We start from the raw sequence: 21,436 nt of genomic DNA, 5'->3' as shown, positions 1-21,436 counted from the left end.
AGATTACTCAAGAGGACAAGTTGTTGCCATTACCACTATGTTTCCTTCTCTAATTTATAAAGGAAGGTTGGTAAGCTCCAATTAAATAATTATAGATTTAAATACTCCTTTGGTTGTAGTTTCAACTTTGATTCATTTTGGTCCCTATAATTTAAAATATTTATTTTGATCCTTGTACTTTCAACTTTAGTTCATTTTGGTCCTTGAACTTTAAATAAAAAGTAACAATTTTTATCCTTTAAAAGTAAAAATGAGGGGACCAAAATGACAACTTTGAAAAGTATAAGGACCAAAATGAACAAAATTAAAAGTACAAAGACTAAAATGAACATTTTTAAAATATAGGGACCAAAATTAAAAGTATATGAACCAAAATAAATAATTTAAAAGTATAAAGAACAATGAAATAAAGTAGTATTTAAACCATAAATATATTACTCTTAAAGGTAACCCTACATTTTTGGGTACTTTTTCTGTTGGCTTCATCTTCATCTTCAAAAAGCTCCACTAAAATTGGATTTTATTTAGTTTGGCAAAAAGGGTTTTTGATATTTTGCACATAAATGCCCTCCTCTTATGATATTTTCAAATAATCCACTTACTTTCTAAAAATAGGTTTAAAAAACCCCTAAATTTACTTGACATAACAATTTAGCCGTTGAAAATAACAATTTAGTCCAAATATTTTCAAATTTATAATAACAATAAAAAAAAATAAACAACCATAAATCAACTACTCCCTCACCTCTTAGTCACAAAATGAGAGGAGGGTAGAATTGGAAAAGACATTTTCTCAAATCAAAGAACATCTTTGAGAAGAAACCAACATTTATTTAGTCCTTAGACTTTAAAGACGACAATTTAGTCCATATACTTTAATTCACTATTTGTAACGATTTAACCCTTATCGTAAAAAGTATTATTAAGATTTAATGAAATGTTTTACACACGTAGATCGATAAATTGATCCGGCATCAATTTTTTTTATATAAACTTCAAAAACCAAGTCACTACATAATCAAAACGACATTTATTTTGAAGAAATTTTTCATGGTAGGTACTAAATTTTTACAACTTTCAAAATATACGAGTCAGTTATTATTCATTAAAGTTTAAGGGACTAAATATAAAGACTAAATCGTTACTAACTAATAATCAAAAAAAAATTATTTTAAAAAAATATTTGTTTTAATGGTGAGTTTTCTTTTCCCACTAAAATGAGTGGAAGATGGATCTCACTTTTGTGTACTCAAAATAATATTCTTCCCTTACTTTTCAATATACATAAAAGAAGTACTAACTTATATCTTGTGCTCCCTATTTTAAAAGTCATGGCCAGTTCATCACTTGAGCAAATTATGGATCATATCCATCCAAACCTACCTTAGAAACTTCTTCCTTTTATTGCCCCAATAAATCCAATTCCCTCAATAATTTGAGCAACCATTGGAATATTAAAAAAAAAAAAAATCTACTTGTAGGCCATCCATATATACTTTAATTCACATCTATAAATCATACCATTTTCTTAATTCAATTTAATAAAACAAATGACATGTGTGCTACACTCAAATTAAACAGTGTGTATCTTCTAATAGGGAATTATTTTACCTTATGGTTTTTTTATAAATAGGGTTTGAGTTTGTATAGTATCTACATTAGATTCTTTATTTGTAAGTTAAAACATTTTTTATCGAAACGTAAATGATCGAACCATCGTTTTTTATATGGTAATTAGTATTTTATCCACGGTGTTATGAATGGATTGTCCTAAATATTAATATCTATAATATAAGATCTACGTTAGTCTAAGTTTATTATCTTGTAAATTTATATAATGTAATTTAGCTTGAGCATTTTCGAACTTATTGCTTGGCAAACTCATGTACTAAATATAGATTTAGTTTCCAAAATACATGTGTATCAACAGTTTTATACAAGTCAAACGTGTACGTTTAAACACCCTTTTAAAATCAAAGATCGAAATATTTCATCAATCTAATAATTAATATATTTATCAATTTTTAGAATTGTACAACCTAGAGGACAGATCTGTTCAAGTAAGCTTGCTATCAATTTATTGGTCAATATATGTAAAATAGAAGGTTTGACATCAATATTAAAAATATATCTTCAATAATCACGTAATGAATATGAATGATACAAACAATCTATAAATATAATTTAAAAATAGAAATAATAATTTAAATTTAAATTTTATTATGTATGATATTGATATGTTTGAAATATATTGGAATCTTAATATGGATATTATAATTATAATTTTGATAAAGGAAAGGGGAGCATGGCAAATAAAAGAAGGCCTTTTTAATTCCTTTGAAAGAAAAGGTATGATTTGCAAAAATAAAGTAAACATTTTTTTTTTATTATAATGATTTCAAAGTTGATGATGACTTAAATATGAAGTATACAACATAATGGCACATGTTATGATAAAGGAAAGCAAAATATCATATGATATGATAAAAGAAAAGTGTGAAAATGCCAGCAAATGAGAGAGAGATATAATTTTATAATAAGACCAAACAAAGAAATATCAAATTAAAGAGTTCATCTAATCTTCTTAGAAGTCAAAGATGTGAGACTCAAATATTAATGACAAACAGAATAAAGAAAAATAAAACTTTTCCTTTTTTATCATTTTAGTCTCACAACTTTTATAAATATATTGATCTTTTTAAAATAAAATAAAAATAAAAATAGAAATGATTGAATCAAAATCATTAAAATTAAAAAAATTCAAGAATATAAAGATGGAAATGAACTAAAACTGAAAATAATGATCACGATATTGGAATTTTAATTTAACAAACATTAATAGATATTTATTTGTGTATATCTTATTATTGAGATTAATAGATGATAATTTTTTTTTTAAAAAAATATTATATACATATTTATAAAAGATATTGGAGGTATCAATTAATCCTTAATATTGATTTCACACCATCAACTTTACATATATATGAAAGTAATAGCGAATATTTAAATCTTTGATTGAAAGTACAATAATCAAAATAAATATTTACGACGTATAGAGATTGAACGCAGATGCATGGTCGATGGAAAATAAATGGACAAGGAGTGTGGGGGATTGTGGTAGGGTTGCGAGGGATCACGATGGTCGAGTGATCTTGGGAGGTTGCATTTTCTCCCAGAAGAGGTGGGGTATTAGTTTTTTGGAAGCTCAAGCTCTATTCGAAGGCCTAATAACGGTCGATCAAGAGTGCGTATTGAAGTTGAGTTTGAAGCTTTGGAGGTTTAGCTTAAGGAGGAGATTGTTTTTTTATGAAACTATGAGTCCTCATTAAAAAGAATGCTAAATTATAGAAAAAAAAAATGCCCATGAATTTTACATTTTGTGTCAAAAATATCCTTGAAGTTTTAAAAGTTTCAAAAGTATCTCGAAACTTCCAAAATGAGTTTTAAAAAAATACCCTTGTGGTTAGTTTTGGATGAAAACCATTAAAATTTTATTTCAAAAATACTCTTGAACTTTCAAAAGTTTCAAAAATCTTTAAAATTAAAAAAAAAATTAAAATACCTTTCCTATTATATGAACAGAAACCGTTAATATCGTCTTATCTCTCTATTTTCTATCTTTTTCTCCCTTCATTCAATACACTCTTACTCCTCTTTTTGTTAACTATTTGTCACTTATTTATCTAAAATAAATAAATAAATAAAATTACACACTTTAATTAAGTTATATGAACTATAATAAGAAGAAAGATAATACAAAAACATCAAATGAATTCAAGACTTGCATATTTTAACAAAATTGTATGATAGTAATTGTTTGTATGTTAATAGCCAAAAACTTTTTTTTTATTTAACTATTTGATATATTTTAAGAGAATATTTTGATTTTGGAATTTTATGGGATTTTATGTTTTAGCAATTTTGGTTGTTGAGAAAAATGGTGTAAGCTAAGAATTGGAAAATTAAGAGAAATATGAGAGTATCTATATGAAAAAAATGAGGATATCTATATACTTTGTTTTAAAATTAGTTATTTTTTAACTTAAGAAAACTTCAAATAAATTGATCATCATATCAATGGTAGGAGCATTTTTTTAAAAAAATTTAAAGTTATTTTTCTCACCGAATCTTGCATCCAACCTCGGTCTTTTTTGCACAACACAAGGGATATGGTTAGTTGAACCGATTTCAAAGGCTTGATAAAGCTTTGGCATGATGTACGCATGGGAAGGTTAGCAAGGGAAGGAGAAGACGATGGATGTTTAGTGCTATGGTCTGGTGGAGAACTCGGATGAGAACGTTGGAGGAACAGAACTCATTGTCTCGCTACGCTTCGATGACGCTATAGATGTTGAGTCATAAAGATGAAGGGCAAATTCAGGGCCAACATGGTCACTTTCTTATCCGAAAAGAAATGCCACTAGTTCCACTATCAGGTTGCTTCTCCTAATGCCAACACCAATCTGAATGTCGTTTATGCGCTTAACTTGCATTGGCAACGTCGGCCTATCTATATCCAACGTGAGAGACCAATTTCCTTAGTTAGAAGGAAGGCGTTCTCGAGACATAGCTTTCTAAGTAGAATCCGAAATCCCAGCGATTACCAGGTGACCCATTAACTAATCTTTCTAACAATTGCTCAGCTTCCTAGGTGTCGTGTGAAGCTGCTACCCGGAAAGATCAATCAACGGTTGACTCTGAAATGACACGTTGAAAGTCTTGTAAAGGAAGAATATTGAAGACATTCTTTTCGTCGGAAACCTAGTTAATATTGTTAATTTTTGTCACATCTCTATGGAGGAGAACAAAACTGTCAATGCTATTATAGCTTTGGTCTCTTCTTTTCTTTGACCTATAAAGATGTTCTTTCAACCGTTTTTTCTCCCTTCTTGAAGAGGGTACGTTTTAGGTGCTTGATTTTTCATTATTTTGTCGTTACCGTTTCATTCAAAAGAAGTACAAAGATCAAAAAAAAGAAAAAAAAAAAGAAAAGAAGAAGAAACTTAGAAAGTAAAAGTAGCATTCAAAGAAGAATGAAGTATCGAATTGATGAAAGAAGTTTGTGGATGAAGAAAAAGGATGGAGATGTGAAAAGGAAAATGGGTTAGAATGTACACAACAAATTAATTTGTGAATGTAAGCATTGGGAATTGGGGAAAATAAATGAAACAATTTAAAAAGTAATATATTTGATTTAATTTCACAGATCCCAATTTTGAAGTCGGTGAGAAAGAAAGGATAAAGAAAGAATTGGAAATAAAATTATGGGATGGTTCAGTTTAGTTGTGTCCATATGATTCCATTCCCTAAGCGTGCGCTTTTTGCTGCACTTTTCCTATCTATTCATTTTAATGTTGTCAAAATTCTAAGATGGTGCCTCCTCAATCGCCGCCACCATCTACGCCCACATTTTAGTGCTGGACCCACCCCCCACTATTTTACACACAAATGCAAATCCTTCCAACTACTCTACTCAACTTAACCTCCGAATGTTTTGAATTTGTTTTTTGATACTTCGAATAACTAAGTATGAAGGTAATCGGAGTTATTCTGATGAGATTCCGGAGCATTATCCTGAAAATCTAAGTTGTATTTGTATTTTTGTTAGATCCAAAAGTGCTATATAAACCTAATACTAGATGTGTATTTGATTTGTGATATGAATTATTCTCTCTAATAGTAAACTAGTTTCCCTCTATCTATGAATGTAGCTAAGATACTATTAGCCAACCGTGTAAATCTGTGTGACGATTTTTTATTGTTTTATGTTTTCTTTATTTGTCGATTTCATAACATGGGTTTTGGTTGAAAATGGGTTTGGATTTGGGTTTTTAAAAGAAGTGTGAATTTGTAAAGAGCACCAGAAGAATTTATAGTAATATGATTATATATACCTCTTTTACTGTCTGAATGAATCAAATTTATATTATTACGACTTTCAATTTGATTTTTTTTCCCCTCGAATTTCTTATACTATTATGTAGCATATACTCTTCCCATTCAATCTAGCTTGCTTAAATTTCTAAAACTACGAGTAGTAAATGCTCTTATGAAAAATTTAGAGGGAATGAATTCAATGCATTGTAACCAGCTACTTAGTATTTAATATTCTAAGTATTTTCTAACACTCATATATTGTAAAATCAAGCATATACTCCACTTGTTCAATCCAACTTTTTCAAATTTCTTGTACTACATGTAACATCACATATACTTTCCCTTTAAATGCGTCTAATTCAGTTTTTTAGTATTAAAATGAACAAATTTCTAATACTACCGTAGTGTCTATTACTCTTATCTAGTATTATAGGAATATTCACAAAAACTTCAAAAACCGATCCGATTGATCGAAACCGATGGTCGGCCAATTTAAAGGGGGCATCGGTTTCTTTTTCTTTATATCTCCTTTTTATCTGATGTGTTTCATCATTTGTTTATTTTCTCTTCTTCCATCATTCTTTATTCAGTAAACCGACCGATCGTGTGGATGATTGGCTGATGACACCCTCCTCCAGAAAAATTATAGTCAGTACTGAATTTAGTTAAAAACCAACACCGATCAATCGATAAATGCTCCTAAATTATTAAATAAATAAATAATTAATTTCGTAAATCTCATATAATTCTTAAAGGTTATTATTGTGACAAACAAGGAATGAAAATTTTGTGTAGCATGTAGGAAGTGTAATATATAATAATATTGGGAAGTCCCATCGCATTCGCACAACGGCCAGCGCAAGGTTTGAGTCAAAAAGCAGAAATTGTAGCCGTTACCTTACGCAAATGGTATGTGTTGTCGTGCCTTCTTATCCCCTTTTTGTTCAAAAGAATGGGAAAAAGGAGACCGATTTTGTTTGGCCCTTTCTCCTATGCATTTATCAATCTTCATATTCACCCCATTTTCCTTATTTACTCCTCTCCCCATCCTTTTTTCCCAAAATGCCACTCTATCCTCTGTTTGGTTTAAAATTTTATAGATATCGGATAATAGAATATTTAAAAATTAAAGATTTCAGTAATAAAAATTCATAACAATAAATAATTAACTAATCAATATCGATTACATGTTCATAATCAATGATCAAATTAAAATTAATCTCAATAAGTAATTACTTGGTTATTAAAAAAAATAATAAATTAATAAATTATTATTATAGAAATATAATTTTTGTACTAATTAAATTTAATCAATCCTAGTTTACTAGTTAAATATATTTAAGATATTGTTGGTTAATAAATTATTGATTTATGTAAAGAAGTAATTGCATTCATTTAATAAAATTTTATTATAAAAATAAATTAAGTATCAATATTCATTATATTTAAAGTAAAATTATATATAAAATAAATAAGAAGGGAAAAGGAAAAAACTTCTGGAAAGGAATAGAAAACTATTGTATGTAAAAATGAGAATGTCTTAGAATAGCTTATTCCCAGACAAATGGTTGAAAACTGTGAAACAAATATGAGATTTGAATATTTGTACTAATTCACATGTAGAAAACTTTCCAACCAAACGACCCCTAAAGTGTCATCTTCTAACTCTCTTGGCATTTTGTCAAATACCTTTCGAGTATTTAGAGTGTTTGAGCCAAGGAATTAGAGAATACAAAGTTGTAAACTTCATTCATCGTTAGACTTTCAGATTTTATGAACTCACAACTTAAAAACATCAAATCTATGTCTTATTTAGATGTGCAATGAAGAACTACAAAACTGCAAAAATTGCTTGTCGGTTCATGTCGAAACCAGTCGGTTTGGTGTTTCAGGTTAATAATATATAAATAAAAAATATTAGTTTGGATTCGGGTTAAGCAAAAAAACAAAAAACAAATGAATTGGCCGATAAACTATATATATTAAGTGGTTAATAGTTGCACCCATAACCTCAAGGTTGTGGGCTCAACACTAAAAGAGCGCAAAATATTGTTCTATTTAAAAAAAAATATAATAAACCGCGAATCGAGCCGACCAAACTTTATACTTATATCCCTAGACTTATTACATCCTTACACTATGTGCCTTAGCCACCAACTTAAAATTGGAGTGAGCTACGATAATCTATTTCATGTTACAATATTATTATATCAAATCTTTCTTTTTATTGTAACGTTTACCAAATGAGTAGCTCAAATACTCATTTTATGTGGAATTTTCATAGTCAGCAATTTCAGCTACTCCCAAGTCCCACTTCCATTTTGAACGCAACCTTCTAATTATGTTTACAGTAGGACCTAAGAAAAATATGAAACAAAGAACAATGGTTTCTTAATATGGCAAAACCTGACGCGGTTTACAGCTAGGGAGTGTTTGTAATGATGTTAGGAAAAAGAACAATAAAGAAAACAAAAATAAATGAAATGGCATTACATATTTACACAAAAAAAGAACAAGTAATTTCATGTTGGTATATAAGAAGTTTGAGTTGTGATTTGTAGCCATTCAATTCATTTGAAAGGAAAGACAAAATTCTATATATAAATCTTAGCATTTCCAATAACTGTCAACTAAGGTACAATACAAAATCCATATTCACGGGTTAATTTCAAAATAAGCTCAACCCGTGAGGATGAGCAAATTTTGTAATCTTCTTTTCTTTCCATTTCAATTTTTTTCCTTTTTTTTTTTTTTAATCCGTGTGTGTCCAGATCAATTTTTTTACTCGTAGAAAATTAATTACTATGTATATAACCACTATGGATTAAATCTTTGACCTCTTACCATTTATTCAGACTACTTCTCCTTTTTACCACTAAGGCAACCTATGATGGTTGGCGATTCGAATAGTTACTAATTAGTTTAGAAATGTGTCTCTTCTTCAAATTAGATTTTACTTTTTCATCTGCACTTTTCTCTTGTAAGACTTTTTTCCTAATTAAAATTCGTTGAAATTTGATTTATTCCACAAAATAAATTTCGTTGGATTTTGTAGATGAGATTTTGTTTTCATTAGAAAGGTAATTTTTCTATCCTGAAAGAGAATTACTCTTGAAACTATGCACTAAGAGTGAATAAAATTGTCTTAAAAAAGACAACATGAATTTATTGGGCTCAAATTCCCTTCTATATATAAGATTTTTTTTTTGTATTTTTCGATATTATGTGATATTATTCCTATTACAAAAAAGAATGAACTAGAATATGAATTATAGAGCACACATCTACTTCCAACGTGACCATTTTTTTAATCCTTTACTCGTGAACACTAGAATAAAAATTGACTCAAATCATAAGTTTCACACGATAGTGGTCAAATAAAATCTAGAGAATAGTACAAATTGATACACGTGACTTAAAATTGATACCGTTATTAATTTAAGTCGACGATACAACAAAAAATTTAAAGATATAAATGGTTAGGTTCCGTTGTTTTTAACATAGAAAAAAGAAAATGAATTAGAGTAGGCATCTTCTTCCAAAATGGACTTTTTTTTAAAAAAAAATTATATTTTTTTAATCGTTTACTCATGAGCATGGAACCGAAAGCTGAAGAAGTAGACCCATTTTGGAGGCAGAAAAGTTGTAAGAAATCATGATGGCATTTATGTAATTAAAGGGGAAATGGCAGCCTTCTTTGAAACTCTACTTTGCTATATAAACCAAGCACTAGTCCTTGGACTGTCCTTCTCTAACCCCCTCTCTTTCTTTCACAGTCAGCTCTGTTTTTAGAGCTCTGTTTCACCATTTCCCCCTGCTTCTATGCTTTTTTATAACTAAGAAATTTCTCCATTCTTCCCTCCCATGGGGTCCATGGCTAGATTACTCATTGCTTTTCTTCTTCTTCTTCTTCCTTGTGTCTTCGTCAATGCCAAGAAAACCTACATTGTTCGTATGAAACATAATGCTCTGCCATCAGAGTATCTCACTCACCATGACTGGTACTCTGCTCATCTTCAATCTCTTTCTTCATCTTCAACCTCTGACTCTCTTCTCTATACCTACACTTCTGCCTACCATGGCTTCGCTGCTTCTCTCGATTCAAACGAAGCAGAATTGCTCCGTCAATCCGATTCAGTTCTGGGTGTTTATGAAGACTCTGTTTACACTCTTCACACCACTCGAACTCCAGGATTCCTCGGTCTCGACTCCGATTTCGGGTTATGGGAAGGTCACAACACTCAGGATCTTAACCAAGCTTCTCACGATGTCATCATTGGTGTTCTCGATACTGGTATTTGGCCGGAATCGAAGAGCTTTGATGACACTGGAATGCCGGAGATCCCATCACGGTGGCGTGGAGAATGCGAATCAGGAGCTGATTTCAGTCCTTCGCTTTGTAACAAGAAACTAATCGGAGCTCGTAGCTTCTCTAAAGGTTATCAAATGGCTTCCGGTGGTGGGTATTTTAGAAAACCAAGAGAGAACGAGTCGCCTCGAGATCAGGACGGGCATGGAACGCACACGGCGAGCACGGCGGCTGGTTCACATGTGGCTAATGCGAGCTTGCTTGGTTATGCTAGAGGCATTGCTAGAGGAATGGCTCCTCAAGCAAGAGTTGCTGCTTACAAGACTTGTTGGCCTACTGGTTGCTTTGGATCTGACATTCTTGCCGGTATGGATCGAGCAATATCCGACGGCGTCGATGTACTCTCACTCTCTTTAGGTGGTGGCTCTGCTCCGTATTACAGAGATACCATAGCAATCGGAGCATTTGCAGCCATGGAGAAAGGGGTTTTTGTTTCGTGTTCAGCTGGAAACAGTGGACCAAATAAGGCTTCTCTGGCTAATGTAGCACCGTGGATCATGACGGTCGGAGCCGGAACACTCGATCGGGACTTCCCAGCTTATGTCCAGATTGGAAATGGCAAACGATTCACTGGAGTGTCGCTTTACAGTGGCCAAGGAATGGGGAGTAAGGCGGTGGAATTAGTGTACAACAAAGGAAGTAACACCTCCAGTAATATGTGCTTGCCGGGGTCTCTCGAGCCGGCGGTGGTTCGAGGGAAAGTGGTGGTTTGCGACAGAGGAATCAATGCTAGAGTAGAAAAGGGAGGGGTGGTGCGAGATGCAGGTGGGATTGGGATGATTCTGGCAAACACAGCAGCTAGTGGGGAGGAATTGGTGGCTGACAGTCACTTGCTGCCAGCCGTGGCGGTAGGGAGGAAAACTGGAGACTTGATCCGGCAGTATGTCCGGTCAGATTCGAATCCGACGGCAGTGCTGAGCTTTGGTGGGACAATTCTGAACGTCCGCCCATCTCCGGTGGTGGCGGCGTTTAGTTCTAGAGGACCTAACTTGGTAACTCCCCAAATCCTTAAGCCGGACGTTATTGGTCCTGGCGTTAACATTCTGGCGGCTTGGTCTGAGTCCATTGGACCTACTGGATTGGACAATGACAAGAGGAAAACTCAATTCAATATTATGTCAGGTATGTCTCAATGGCTCTATCCTAATCCAACTGGCCTGTGATTTCTAGGCAAATAATGTTCATTCTGTAACTGATTAGAAAACTTAATCTTCTGTTATGTAGGAACTTCCATGTCTTGCCCACATATAAGTGGGCTGGCTGCATTGCTAAAGGCAGCTCATCCACAATGGAGTCCAAGTGCAATCAAATCTGCTTTAATGACCACTGCATACACACAGGACAACACCAACTCGTCTCTCCGGGATGCTGCTGGAGGGGGGTTTTCCAATCCATGGGCTCATGGAGCTGGCCATGTTGATCCTCACAAAGCTCTCTCCCCCGGCCTTTTATACGATATCTCGACCAATGATTACATTGCCTTCTTATGCTCCTTGGACTATGGGATCGATCATGTTCAAGCTATCGTCAAGCGTTCCAACATAACCTGCTCTAGAAAGTTTGCTGACCCAGGACAACTTAACTACCCTTCATTTTCGGTTGTGTTTGGGAGCAAGAGGGTTGTTCGGTACACTCGTATAGTCACCAATGTTGGGGCTGCAGGGTCCGTTTATGAAGTGGCTACTACTGCACCATCAGTTGTGAAGGTGACTGTGAAACCTTCAAAGCTTGTGTTCACTAAAGTTGGGGAGAGGAAGAGGTACACTGTTACATTCGTGGCAAGCAGGGATGCTGCTCAAACCATGAGATTTGGGTTCGGATCGATTGCGTGGAACAATTACCAACACCAAGTTAGAAGCCCTGTGGCATTCGCCTGGACAAGGTTGTGATTGTTGTTTTTTGTATAGGTTTTCCATTCCTCCAACTTGCTCCAGTTTCAGAAAGAGAACAGAAAGAAGGTGATGATCAGCAATCAGCAAAAGAATGATCGTCATCGAACATGGGGAAAATTCAGCGTTTGGTTTGCCATTGAATTGAATGAGAGAAGCTGTAGTGTTGGTGTAAGAGTCTGAAAGGCACCAAGTTGGGAAGTTCTGGGGAGAGTTAAAACTAATGTAATGGCAAAAAGTTTGGCATTTCTTTTCCTAGTTATCTAAAAATTGTTGTTACTGTCAGTCTGTTAGCGAAAATTCATAAACATGAAGGCCAGTGAAGTGTGTGCTTTTTAACTTCGAATGTTTGACTCCCAAAATGCTTCTCATCTGTGATTTCTCTCTTCCTCATTATAAAACTGGACAAAGCTACAGTGATGAACATGGCCCTATCCGAATTTCCACTTTCTTGGCAGAGGTGTGGTGCACATACCGAACCGAACCGAATCGTGCACCTTGTCTTGCACAAAGCGACCCACCTAAAGCTTGGTGCGGGTATCCAATCCGGACACAATCATAAAGAACATAAGCATGATACCTCAGCCGTTGATGCAAAAGCTTGCATCTGGGGATAAGCTACTAGATACAGATTATCCATAAGCCTCCAGTATGATTACTAATTCAGGGTCTAAACAACCAGGAGGGCTATTTTGGCAAGAGTAACAAGTGATAAGACAACTCTATAACCATTTAGACAAATTGTGGCCAGCCAGTTCCAATGATTTACATCAATAATCCAGCAGTAGGCCCCCGATTAAACAACTCAAAATATTGTCTTAAATCATTTACTTGAATAATTTAAGAGTGTACCAACCGTATTCCTACTAATAAATTTGGATTAATAAAAGTAGAAGGTATTCATCATAATGTCCATCGACTTTTTCATGTAGAAGATCAAAATAACTTTATGGAATAGTGTTGCTGAACTAAAAGCAACAACATAAAGAGCAGGGGTTACAACACGACTTTGTACAGAGGCGACAAGAAGGTACCTGTGAACATTTTGGAAAAGAGCACTTACAGCTGCATTTGCATTCGCAGCAGCTGCAACAGTGGGGGCATGAGATTGAAGGTAATGATAAACAACATAATTTACGACACGAGAAGTTTCTACAGCAGGATAAAGGGGGACAAGAGAAGAAACTACACTTTGGCATACTACAACACCTTAAACATGATGGGAAGTTACATGGTTTGCAGTCACAACAGTGAGGCATATCTACATAGACAGAGCAACCAGTGCAAGAGCAGCAGCACAGCCACGACAACTTAAAGCAAGGAAACCCGCTGCACGACAATTGTAACATAAACATTATATACGAAAACATCCTCAGTGATAAGCTGAAATCAGAATGCGTATGTTGAAAGTTCTAACCATAACCATTTCCAGATGCGACATCGCTGATGTTTTGCCCTGCATCTGTTTAAAGAAGACATGGACCTGGATCATAATCAATGCAATCTTAAATTTATGCAGTCTTAGTTTACTCAAAATGAACTCTTACGTAGGCGTCAATGGATCTGAATTGGCCGTTAGAAAATCGCTAATCCTGCAAGAATATGATGTTAATCAACAGTAGAAGCAAAAGAGTGGATGGATTGATCTCCCAATTGATTGTGTACATGATTAAAAGATGAGGAAATTGAAAAGAAACATACTCTTTGCAGCATATTGATACGGGTTGAAGACTTTGGATGGATTTTAGTTCGTCCTGTTTCAAGAAAACTAGAAATATGTAACGCATTGAACTAATAATAAAAGCAGCCATGGTGAATTTCAAACAGAGAATTGTGCCTCATGATATGCGTAAACACGATTTTGTTTCAATTTATCATAAAAGATGTGCCATTTGTCTAGCCAAAAGCTCCCATAACAGGAGGGAGAATTTGCACGTTGAAGAAATAAGCTTTTTAAAAGAAATTAAAAGCGAGAAGACATCGACTCCATAAATATGCAAATTCCACAAATTTTAGAAAAGAGGAATAGAGATTCAGTTCTTTTTCGTTCCCCTTGCTCTGGGGAGGCATCCCGAGAAATGTAGGAGCAAAATCTTTTTCTTAGATTCTTCCTGTCCTAGACTCCTTAGGCGATGCTTTTAAATGAAGGTCTAGGAGAAGCTTCATGGCACGAAATGGAAGTTCCAAGCTTATCGAATCTGTTTTAAAAGGGAAACTAGCTCCTTAAATAAAAAAAACAGATCTGCATGTAGAACTTCGAAATTTTGTCTAATTAACCAAGCTAATAACAAAAACAGAGATGCTTGCAATTGTACATTAGCTTTCCGAGGTCACTATGGCATTGAGCTTCAAAGGAGGGAAAAAGACGAAGAGAGAAGAAGAGATTTTGACGACAGCGACAATCATTTTCAAATTCGAACTCACCTCAAGGAAACCAATTTCTCTTTCAAGCGTCTGAATCTTAGCTGTCTCTCGACGCTTCCCATACAAATCCGGGTACTCAGGCGGAGATTTCGGACTCGGGGGTGGTAGAGAAGGCACTGATGAAGAGTAAACCGACCGAGCAGCCATTGCTTGAGTCACTTCTCAGGGCACCTGATACTGATAGAAACCAGTTACCAATCCCCGAAAGACAGAGCACAGAAGAAAAAGAAGACAACAAAGAGTGGCAATAGCAGCAGAAATATTATTAAGCCAGGAAGAAGAAGAGAACGGAGAAAAATAGTAACTGTAAAAGCAAGTGACAAACTAAAGCGGCAATTGATGTTGGGTATGAATGCTCTTACATGGGTAGTGACAGAAAAGTAATAAGAAAGGCTGACAAAGATAATTACAGCCCACAAAAAGAAAGCCGCTCTGTAAATAAAACTGCAGCACATAAATGTATGTATCAAGTTGTGGGTTGCAAGGTTTTTAATGATACAAGTGATAATGAGGCCAGAAAGAGAGTCATTATTGTCACAGGCTTTGAGTGAAAAAACGAGCCTTTTCACGACTCGAGGCAATAGCATTCTTTTATGAGAGAGACTGAGAAAAGGGGTTAAAATATTTTCAAATACAAACTCGGTTTTCCATTAATAATGTAAAGACGGCTGTGAGAAAAGCCTGTAGTGTACCTGGTATGCCTAAGTTTGTATAAGACTAATTTGCAAAGTATAGGCATCTGGGTTTTCTTCAAGTGAGATTTTGGAGTTTGCTCATTCTTTAGCCTTAATAGAGTAAACAGAAATAAGCATAAGTAAGTAAGTTTCTATGTCTTTGCTTTAGCTGGTTTCAGTGTTGAAAGATGGTATATAGCAAAGAAGCAAAATGGAAAGTAGGTAAGCTCAGAACGCACGTGGAGGAGAAATGCCTAGAAAATGGAGAAGGCATAGATCATATGACGAATCAGCATCTCGAGCTAGACAAAGAGGAAATTACAGATTAATGTAATGTAAACACTGAATAATACACATTGAAAAGTAAAAAAACAAAAAAAACTCCAAGCTACTAAAACAAATGGGGAAAAGAAAAATACCTGACATTTCTACAAACAGTTGGTGTGCGTGTGAGCTTGACGAAGGGCTTAAAGCAAACCACACCCGGGCCTGATATCAAATCAAATTGTGATGAAAAGCATGGCCCATTACTATGTCTTGGAGAATCACATGAACATAAATAACGATATGGGCCTCCGAGAATCTGGAATTGGTCTACTGTTATATTTTGAAGAATCGAAACAGAATCGAAACAGATGAGAAAGACAAAATGAGGAAGTGGGATAGTAACGTACTCAAGTGGGCAACCATTGCATAGGATTGCAGATTCAAGTTCAGATTCGAAACTCCAAGTCGAATTCAATTCTACTTTACGCTATCGCTAAAGCTCCAAGTTTTGGATGTCTGATGAATTCTGTTCCTTCGCGCCGGTGAAAACTTGTTGCAACGCGTTTGTTCTGGAAAATTTTGCTATCTCATTCTCCTGCCATAGCCACCAGTTTAGAGAACACTCGACATTTCAGTGCCTTGGTGGAGCCAGGAGGAGCAGAGTAGGACCCATTTTCGCGATTCAAGATTCTTATCGAATTTCTACATTCTTTGCTTAGGGATTCTGTGTTTGAAATTCGAAAATGGCGGTTTTGGGATGAAAATTGAAATCTACTGCTACTTCGAAAGCTGATCATGATTTTGCAATCGGAGTACTTACTGGATTCTTGTTTCTTGAAAACAGAGTGATTTTAAAAGGGTTAGAGTTAGTAGGAAAAATATCTTCTTTGGTCCATAGTTTCTATTTAGTTTTTAATACGATTGTGACAATAAGTTAGTTATTATACTCTTAGATTATTATAATTAAAGTTATAATATTTTGTGTTTGGGTATCATTTTAGTTTGGTATAATAGTATGTGTTTGAGGGGTAAACAATTTCAGTTTGAAAAATAAATAGTAAATACTGCAATAAAGAATAAAAAAATGATCGAATAAATAAACGATAGCAAATAACAAATACTGTAGCAAATAGGGGGTTTTGAAATAAAATGTGGTTATTATAATCTTATGATAGTCTTTGTCCCAAACGCCCCATAAGTTTTTAAATGTTATACATTTAGTTTTTTAAGTTAGATAGATCTACTAAGAAGTTATATATTTTAAGATGTGTAGAATCGACTTGTCAATAGAAGATCATGGCCATTAGAATGAAAGACTCTGAAATGTTCAAAATTAGTAAATATGTTAGCGCCCACACACGATAATAGATATTAAGAAAACATGATCATAAACAAGCTAAGAGTTAGGTTATAGTTGAAATGATTAAGTCTAAATACCAAGATCTTAGTCGTGGTTATAAATTGAAGGAAATTATTCAAGACTTTTGCAAGGAGCATGGGGTGGACAATAGTTACGATCTTAGTCACTAATAACATCTGTCACACAGACCACAAGCCATACATTCAACTCAACAATCAAGTAGGCAAAACAAAACAACACAATACACATAAATCTGGAATTTGGCTTAAATCTCGGTGAAGAACTCGGTGAAAACCTCGCCCGAGATCATGCCCTAATAATGAAAAACTCGGGCCATTTACATCGGTGTACCATGAGATTAGGGTTTTGGTCTCATTCTGTATAAAATCTCAAGGATGAACTTGGGCTACATTTACCCCGAGATCATATACAAAATTCCCAAACTCAAAGGTATTCAACCCGATCTCGATACACATCTAAACGATCTTGGACCCACTTCATCGAATCTTGGTCGAGATTCAAACAAATTCAATCGAAATAGCATGAGAAAATTCCATAAAATGATCAATAACATAATACATATACTAAAAAATGAACAAATATTGCAACATACACAATCATCAATCCAGATTTCAATGTATATGAAAGGATTAGGAGTATTGATCCATATATCGTAGATACATTCGAAAACCCTAGCAAACCTCTAATTAAAAATGAAACAATATACTTTACCTCTAAAATAAGTAAGCTTAAGGATGCAAATAACCAGGGAGAAGGAAATTTTCATAGAGAAAGTAAGGATATCTCGGGCGAGTTGAGGAGTTGGATCGTCTGAAGGGTTTCCATGTATATGAAAATGTTTTCTAAAAGCAGGGGTATTTTCGTCCTTTTACACGATTGGATAATTTGAATTCATTATGTTTCAAACACAATCTCAGGCCCGATCTTGCTACGAGATTTCAGAAAGCGTGCTATTTTTGAAATGTGAAAATTAAAGAGGGTTATTTTGGACAATTTTCCAAAATATTGTTTTAACGGTGAATTTTCTCATTTTTTTTACTAATTAAAATATATTAGGTTTAAATCCAATTTTAGTCTCTAAACTTTGAATCTTGTTCTATTTTGATCCCTAAACTTTCAAAAATATTTGTTTTAGTCCCTATTTTTTTTTAAAAAAAAAATGTTTATTTTAGTCTCTACTATTAACATCATGTTAAATCTTCAATAAAAATGTGAGAGAGCTTGTATTTTTTAATGACTAGACTCTAGATATATTAAGTAAGATGAATGTGAAGTAAAATGCTAACAACCAATACGCCAAAATATTGAACAATAAAAATTTTGAACTAAAAATGTCTTTTAAATTCTCTCGCTTTGACAATCTTATTTAAAATTGAAACTCTAGATTTTTTTTTTTTTTTGTGTAGGTAACTTATTTGATAACCTAGTCATTCAAAAATATTATTCACCTTACCATTTTGTTAAAGAGTTAACAAAATCTTAATATAATAAGGACCAAAATAAACACTTTTAAAAGTTCAGCGATTAAAATGAACATTTTTAAAAATTTAGAGACCAAAATAAAATAATATTTAAAGTTCAAAGACTAAAACAGACATTTTTTAAAGTTTAAGGTACAAAATAAAACATTATTCAAAGTTCAGAGACCAAAACAATATTTAAACCAATATATTACTAAGTTTTGATGTTTGTTTTTTAATTTTTGGAAATTAAACTCGAAAACACCCCTTCACTTCTAAATTTTATTGCTTTTATTATCTATTTTTTATCGTTGTTTTCAAAATCCAAGTCAAGTTTGGAAAATTAAAAAAGTAGTTTTTAAAAAATTATTTTTGTTTTTAAAATTTGACTAAGAATTCAACAATTTTACTCAAGAAAGATAAAAATCATCTTAAGAAAGTTGGAAGAAATATACTTAATTTTCTAAAAGATAAAAAAAAAAGTTACCAAACGAGACCTAAATGATATGACCATATAATTTTTAATTAAAATATGAATAATTTAATCCCAATTTATTTATCCAATATTTTCAACAAAAAAACATTAAAATTGTCCATGCTCAAATAAACCATTGAATAACTTTGTCAAAATTCACAAAGTTCACAAATTTACCATTGCACTTCGGGTATCCATCCACATGATGTATAACATGAAAAACCTGAAAAAAATTCTAGTATTATGATAATATAAATTATTTTTCATACCATCTCCATACATCGCTTGTCACAAAAATAATATTTAAGAACTATAGGTAAGATTCGCAAAATAAATAAATAATAAATTAATAAACCATTTAATAACGTATCAGATAATAAATGAGTAGTAATTATTAGATATAATAATATTATGTTATAATTTTTGTTATTGCCTTTAATTGTATTTTACATTATGCTCCCTAAGCTTTAAGACAAGTGGGAGATTTTTGGGATTGGTGTCCTAAATCTCTTGTATTCTCGTAGTTTGTAAACNAGTAAATTTAAAAAAAAGTTGAATCTAAAAGTTTATACTATTAGCTTTCAGACAGTAGATATAATTTAAAGAGTAATTCTGTCTAATAATTTGAATTACCGAACAATAGAGGCAATTAAGATTTTGACAAAATCATTCCCATGATTGCAAATGTAATCCCAGGCGGAGTCTAAGATTGTTATGGTTGCAAATCGATTAAATTGAAAATTTAGTATGAAAATTGATATAACAAATTTATGGGAAAAAAATGATTTTTTCCCCTTTTCTATTCGGTAGAGTCTAGGCGGTATCTAACCCATGCCCCTTGTTTTTGCATAGTAAAAATAAAGTTTAAAAATTATTAAAAAAAAAAAAAAGAATTAACACGATCTTTTACTAGATGTTTTATGAACTGCACCCAAATTTTTTTCTTATCAAATTAGTGATAAATCTCAATTGATTTCACTCCTCGCATTGTAATAAACACCATCAGTTCATTAATTTTCATTTTCTTGAAAGTAAATGGGACCTTAGTTCCCATTTAAAAGCTTCCAACTAATTATTTCCATTCTCATGCTTCCTTCAATTAAAGTGTTTTGTTGAGAAATAAATATTCGTCATATTTATTTTTCCATTATTCTTTCTTTTTTAGAAGGTCCACTTTTCTTTCTATAATTGAAAGTATCATAAATAAATGAATAAATGCTTGACCGTTTTGTTGGTAAAAAAGAATTTGAAAAAACACCAAAGTTAAATAAAGATCAAGAATAGATGAATTTTGCAAAGAAACTATGCATTATGTCAATTTATTCCTTAAATTTTGCCTTCAAAATACTAGTAGAAAGTTGACATTCGTTACATTTCACATCCATTAAAATGATCTTAGCTACGTTATCATCATATACCAAATTCATATTAACGTATAAAGAGAAATAAACAAAGAGTTAGTCATTTTCTTTTAAAAGTGTTTACAATTTAAAAGAAAGTGGATATTCAAACTTACTATCAACAATAGAGATTATAAACAACCAGTTTATCTAGTCAAGGCATAACTTCAACAAAAATGTCAAAGATTTGAATGTAGATTAATCCTATTATTTGTATAGATGATGACTTATAAGACAACTTATGTACAAGGAGAAACATAAACAAACTTAATCAACCAGAATCTAGATATTTTATGGCTGGATCAATCTGTCATAATTGACAAATTCAAAGTTTAAATAGTTGAAAAAGTTTCTTTAACCCATGGTTGAATTGTGTACTTTCAATGGATGATGTGAAGCTGTTGTTTCTTTGTGTGTTAGGCAACCAACACCAAGAAGTCAAAAAGTAATAAATCAAAAGAAAGCTTGTAAGAAAGCTTCATTTTCAAAGGGCATTCAAGGATAGTTTTCAATTTGGAAAAGGGTTGCTAGAAAGGAAACCATTGTGCTCTTTACAAACTAGTCAAAGGTTCTTGAAGTTGCCAATATGCTTTCAAAAGTGCTTTCACTCAAAAACGTTTAGGAAATTGTCAAAAAAAAAAAAAAAAAAAAAAACCCAAATTTTTTGGACTTTCATAACTAGTATCTTTTTTGGTAATTCGTTATAATAATTTTTTTTCGATAATTTCGGACTGTGATCGACTCTGAGATTTGAATAAAATTTTTAATTTCTTTTCATATCACATTTAAACTATCGATTTTTTTTAGATTTTTGGGATAAAATCTAGATAAAAAAAGAAGACCAAGATTGTTGATAATCTTTCCCAAATCTTATGTAATATGTGATTCAAATTTACAAGAACTTAAGGATTTTTAATGATTGATTTTAATATTTATGACAAATAAATTTTCAACCATTGTCCAACTTTTAAATTTCTAAAAATACAATGTTTTTAATATTTACGATAAATCAAATCTTCATCTATTGGACAGACTCTTTTGTAGGAAAGTTTACAAAAATAACACATTTTTAATATTTATGATGAACCAATTCTACACAAGATTACATGATTTGAGAAAGACTACATACAATCTCGATCTTCACCCTAGCAGAGATTGCACCGAGAAAGCTCCAATAACCGATAGTTTTGATGTGCTTGTTAAATTTTTATTCAGAT

At 32.7% G+C, this 21,436-nt stretch overlaps 2 protein-coding genes across 9 annotated transcripts; one reads left to right on the top strand and one right to left on the bottom strand.

The window, feature by feature from the left end:
* The first annotated feature begins 9,620 nt into the window (after positions 1 to 9,620).
* Positions 9,621 to 12,484, top strand: LOC120071185 (subtilisin-like protease SBT1.8). The gene is made up of 2 exons (XM_039023296.1): positions 9,621 to 11,371; positions 11,474 to 12,484. The coding sequence occupies exons 1-2, from the start codon at positions 9,745 to 9,747 to the stop codon at positions 12,136 to 12,138; spliced, it is 2,292 nt and encodes a 763-aa protein (XP_038879224.1). The 5' UTR covers positions 9,621 to 9,744; the 3' UTR covers positions 12,139 to 12,484.
* A 553-nt stretch (positions 12,485 to 13,037) lies between these two features.
* LOC120071186 (guanine nucleotide-binding protein subunit gamma 3-like) lies at positions 13,038 to 16,357 on the bottom strand. Of its 8 annotated transcripts, none has more exons than XM_039023297.1 (9): positions 15,911 to 16,357; positions 15,656 to 15,819; positions 15,476 to 15,538; positions 15,255 to 15,347; positions 14,563 to 14,739; positions 13,840 to 13,892; positions 13,686 to 13,730; positions 13,556 to 13,600; positions 13,038 to 13,467 (listed from the first exon to the last, which is right to left on the bottom strand). In XM_039023297.1, the coding sequence occupies exons 5-9, from the start codon at positions 14,707 to 14,709 to the stop codon at positions 13,107 to 13,109; spliced, it is 651 nt and encodes a 216-aa protein (XP_038879225.1). In that variant the 5' UTR covers positions 14,710 to 14,739; positions 15,255 to 15,347; positions 15,476 to 15,538; positions 15,656 to 15,819; positions 15,911 to 16,357; the 3' UTR covers positions 13,038 to 13,106. The 8 variants fall into 8 exon arrangements, with proteins under 8 accessions (XP_038879225.1, XP_038879226.1, XP_038879230.1 ...); XM_039023298.1 differs by having other exon boundaries at positions 14,563 to 14,733; XM_039023302.1 differs by having other exon boundaries at positions 15,656 to 15,725.
* Between the last annotated feature and the right edge of the window lie 5,079 nt (positions 16,358 to 21,436).

The sequence above is a fragment of the Benincasa hispida genome, chromosome 2 (assembly GCF_009727055.1).
Source record: "Benincasa hispida cultivar B227 chromosome 2, ASM972705v1, whole genome shotgun sequence".
NCBI classification, from domain to species: Eukaryota; Viridiplantae; Streptophyta; class Magnoliopsida; order Cucurbitales; family Cucurbitaceae; genus Benincasa; species Benincasa hispida.
This window is presented reverse-complemented; position numbering and strand designations above follow the sequence as displayed.

Excerpts from the sequence above, each read along its gene's own strand:
- LOC120071185 (XM_039023296.1), top strand. The coding sequence starts at position 9,745 with ATGGGGTCCATGGCTAGATTACTCATTGCTTTTCTTCTTCTTCTTCTT. Across the intron at positions 11,372-11,473 it reads TCAATTCAATATTATGTCAG|GAACTTCCATGTCTTGCCCA; the intron begins GTATGTCTCAAT and ends TCTGTTATGTAG.
- LOC120071186 (XM_039023297.1), bottom strand. The coding sequence starts at position 14,709 with ATGGCTGCTCGGTCGGTTTACTCTTCATCAGTGCCTTCTCTACCACCC. Across the intron at positions 13,731-13,839 it reads GTATCAATATGCTGCAAAGA|GATTAGCGATTTTCTAACGG; the intron begins GTATGTTTCTTT and ends ATATTCTTGCAG. Across the intron at positions 13,601-13,685 it reads TCAGATCCATTGACGCCTAC|ATGCAGGGCAAAACATCAGC; the intron begins GTAAGAGTTCAT and ends TTCTTTAAACAG.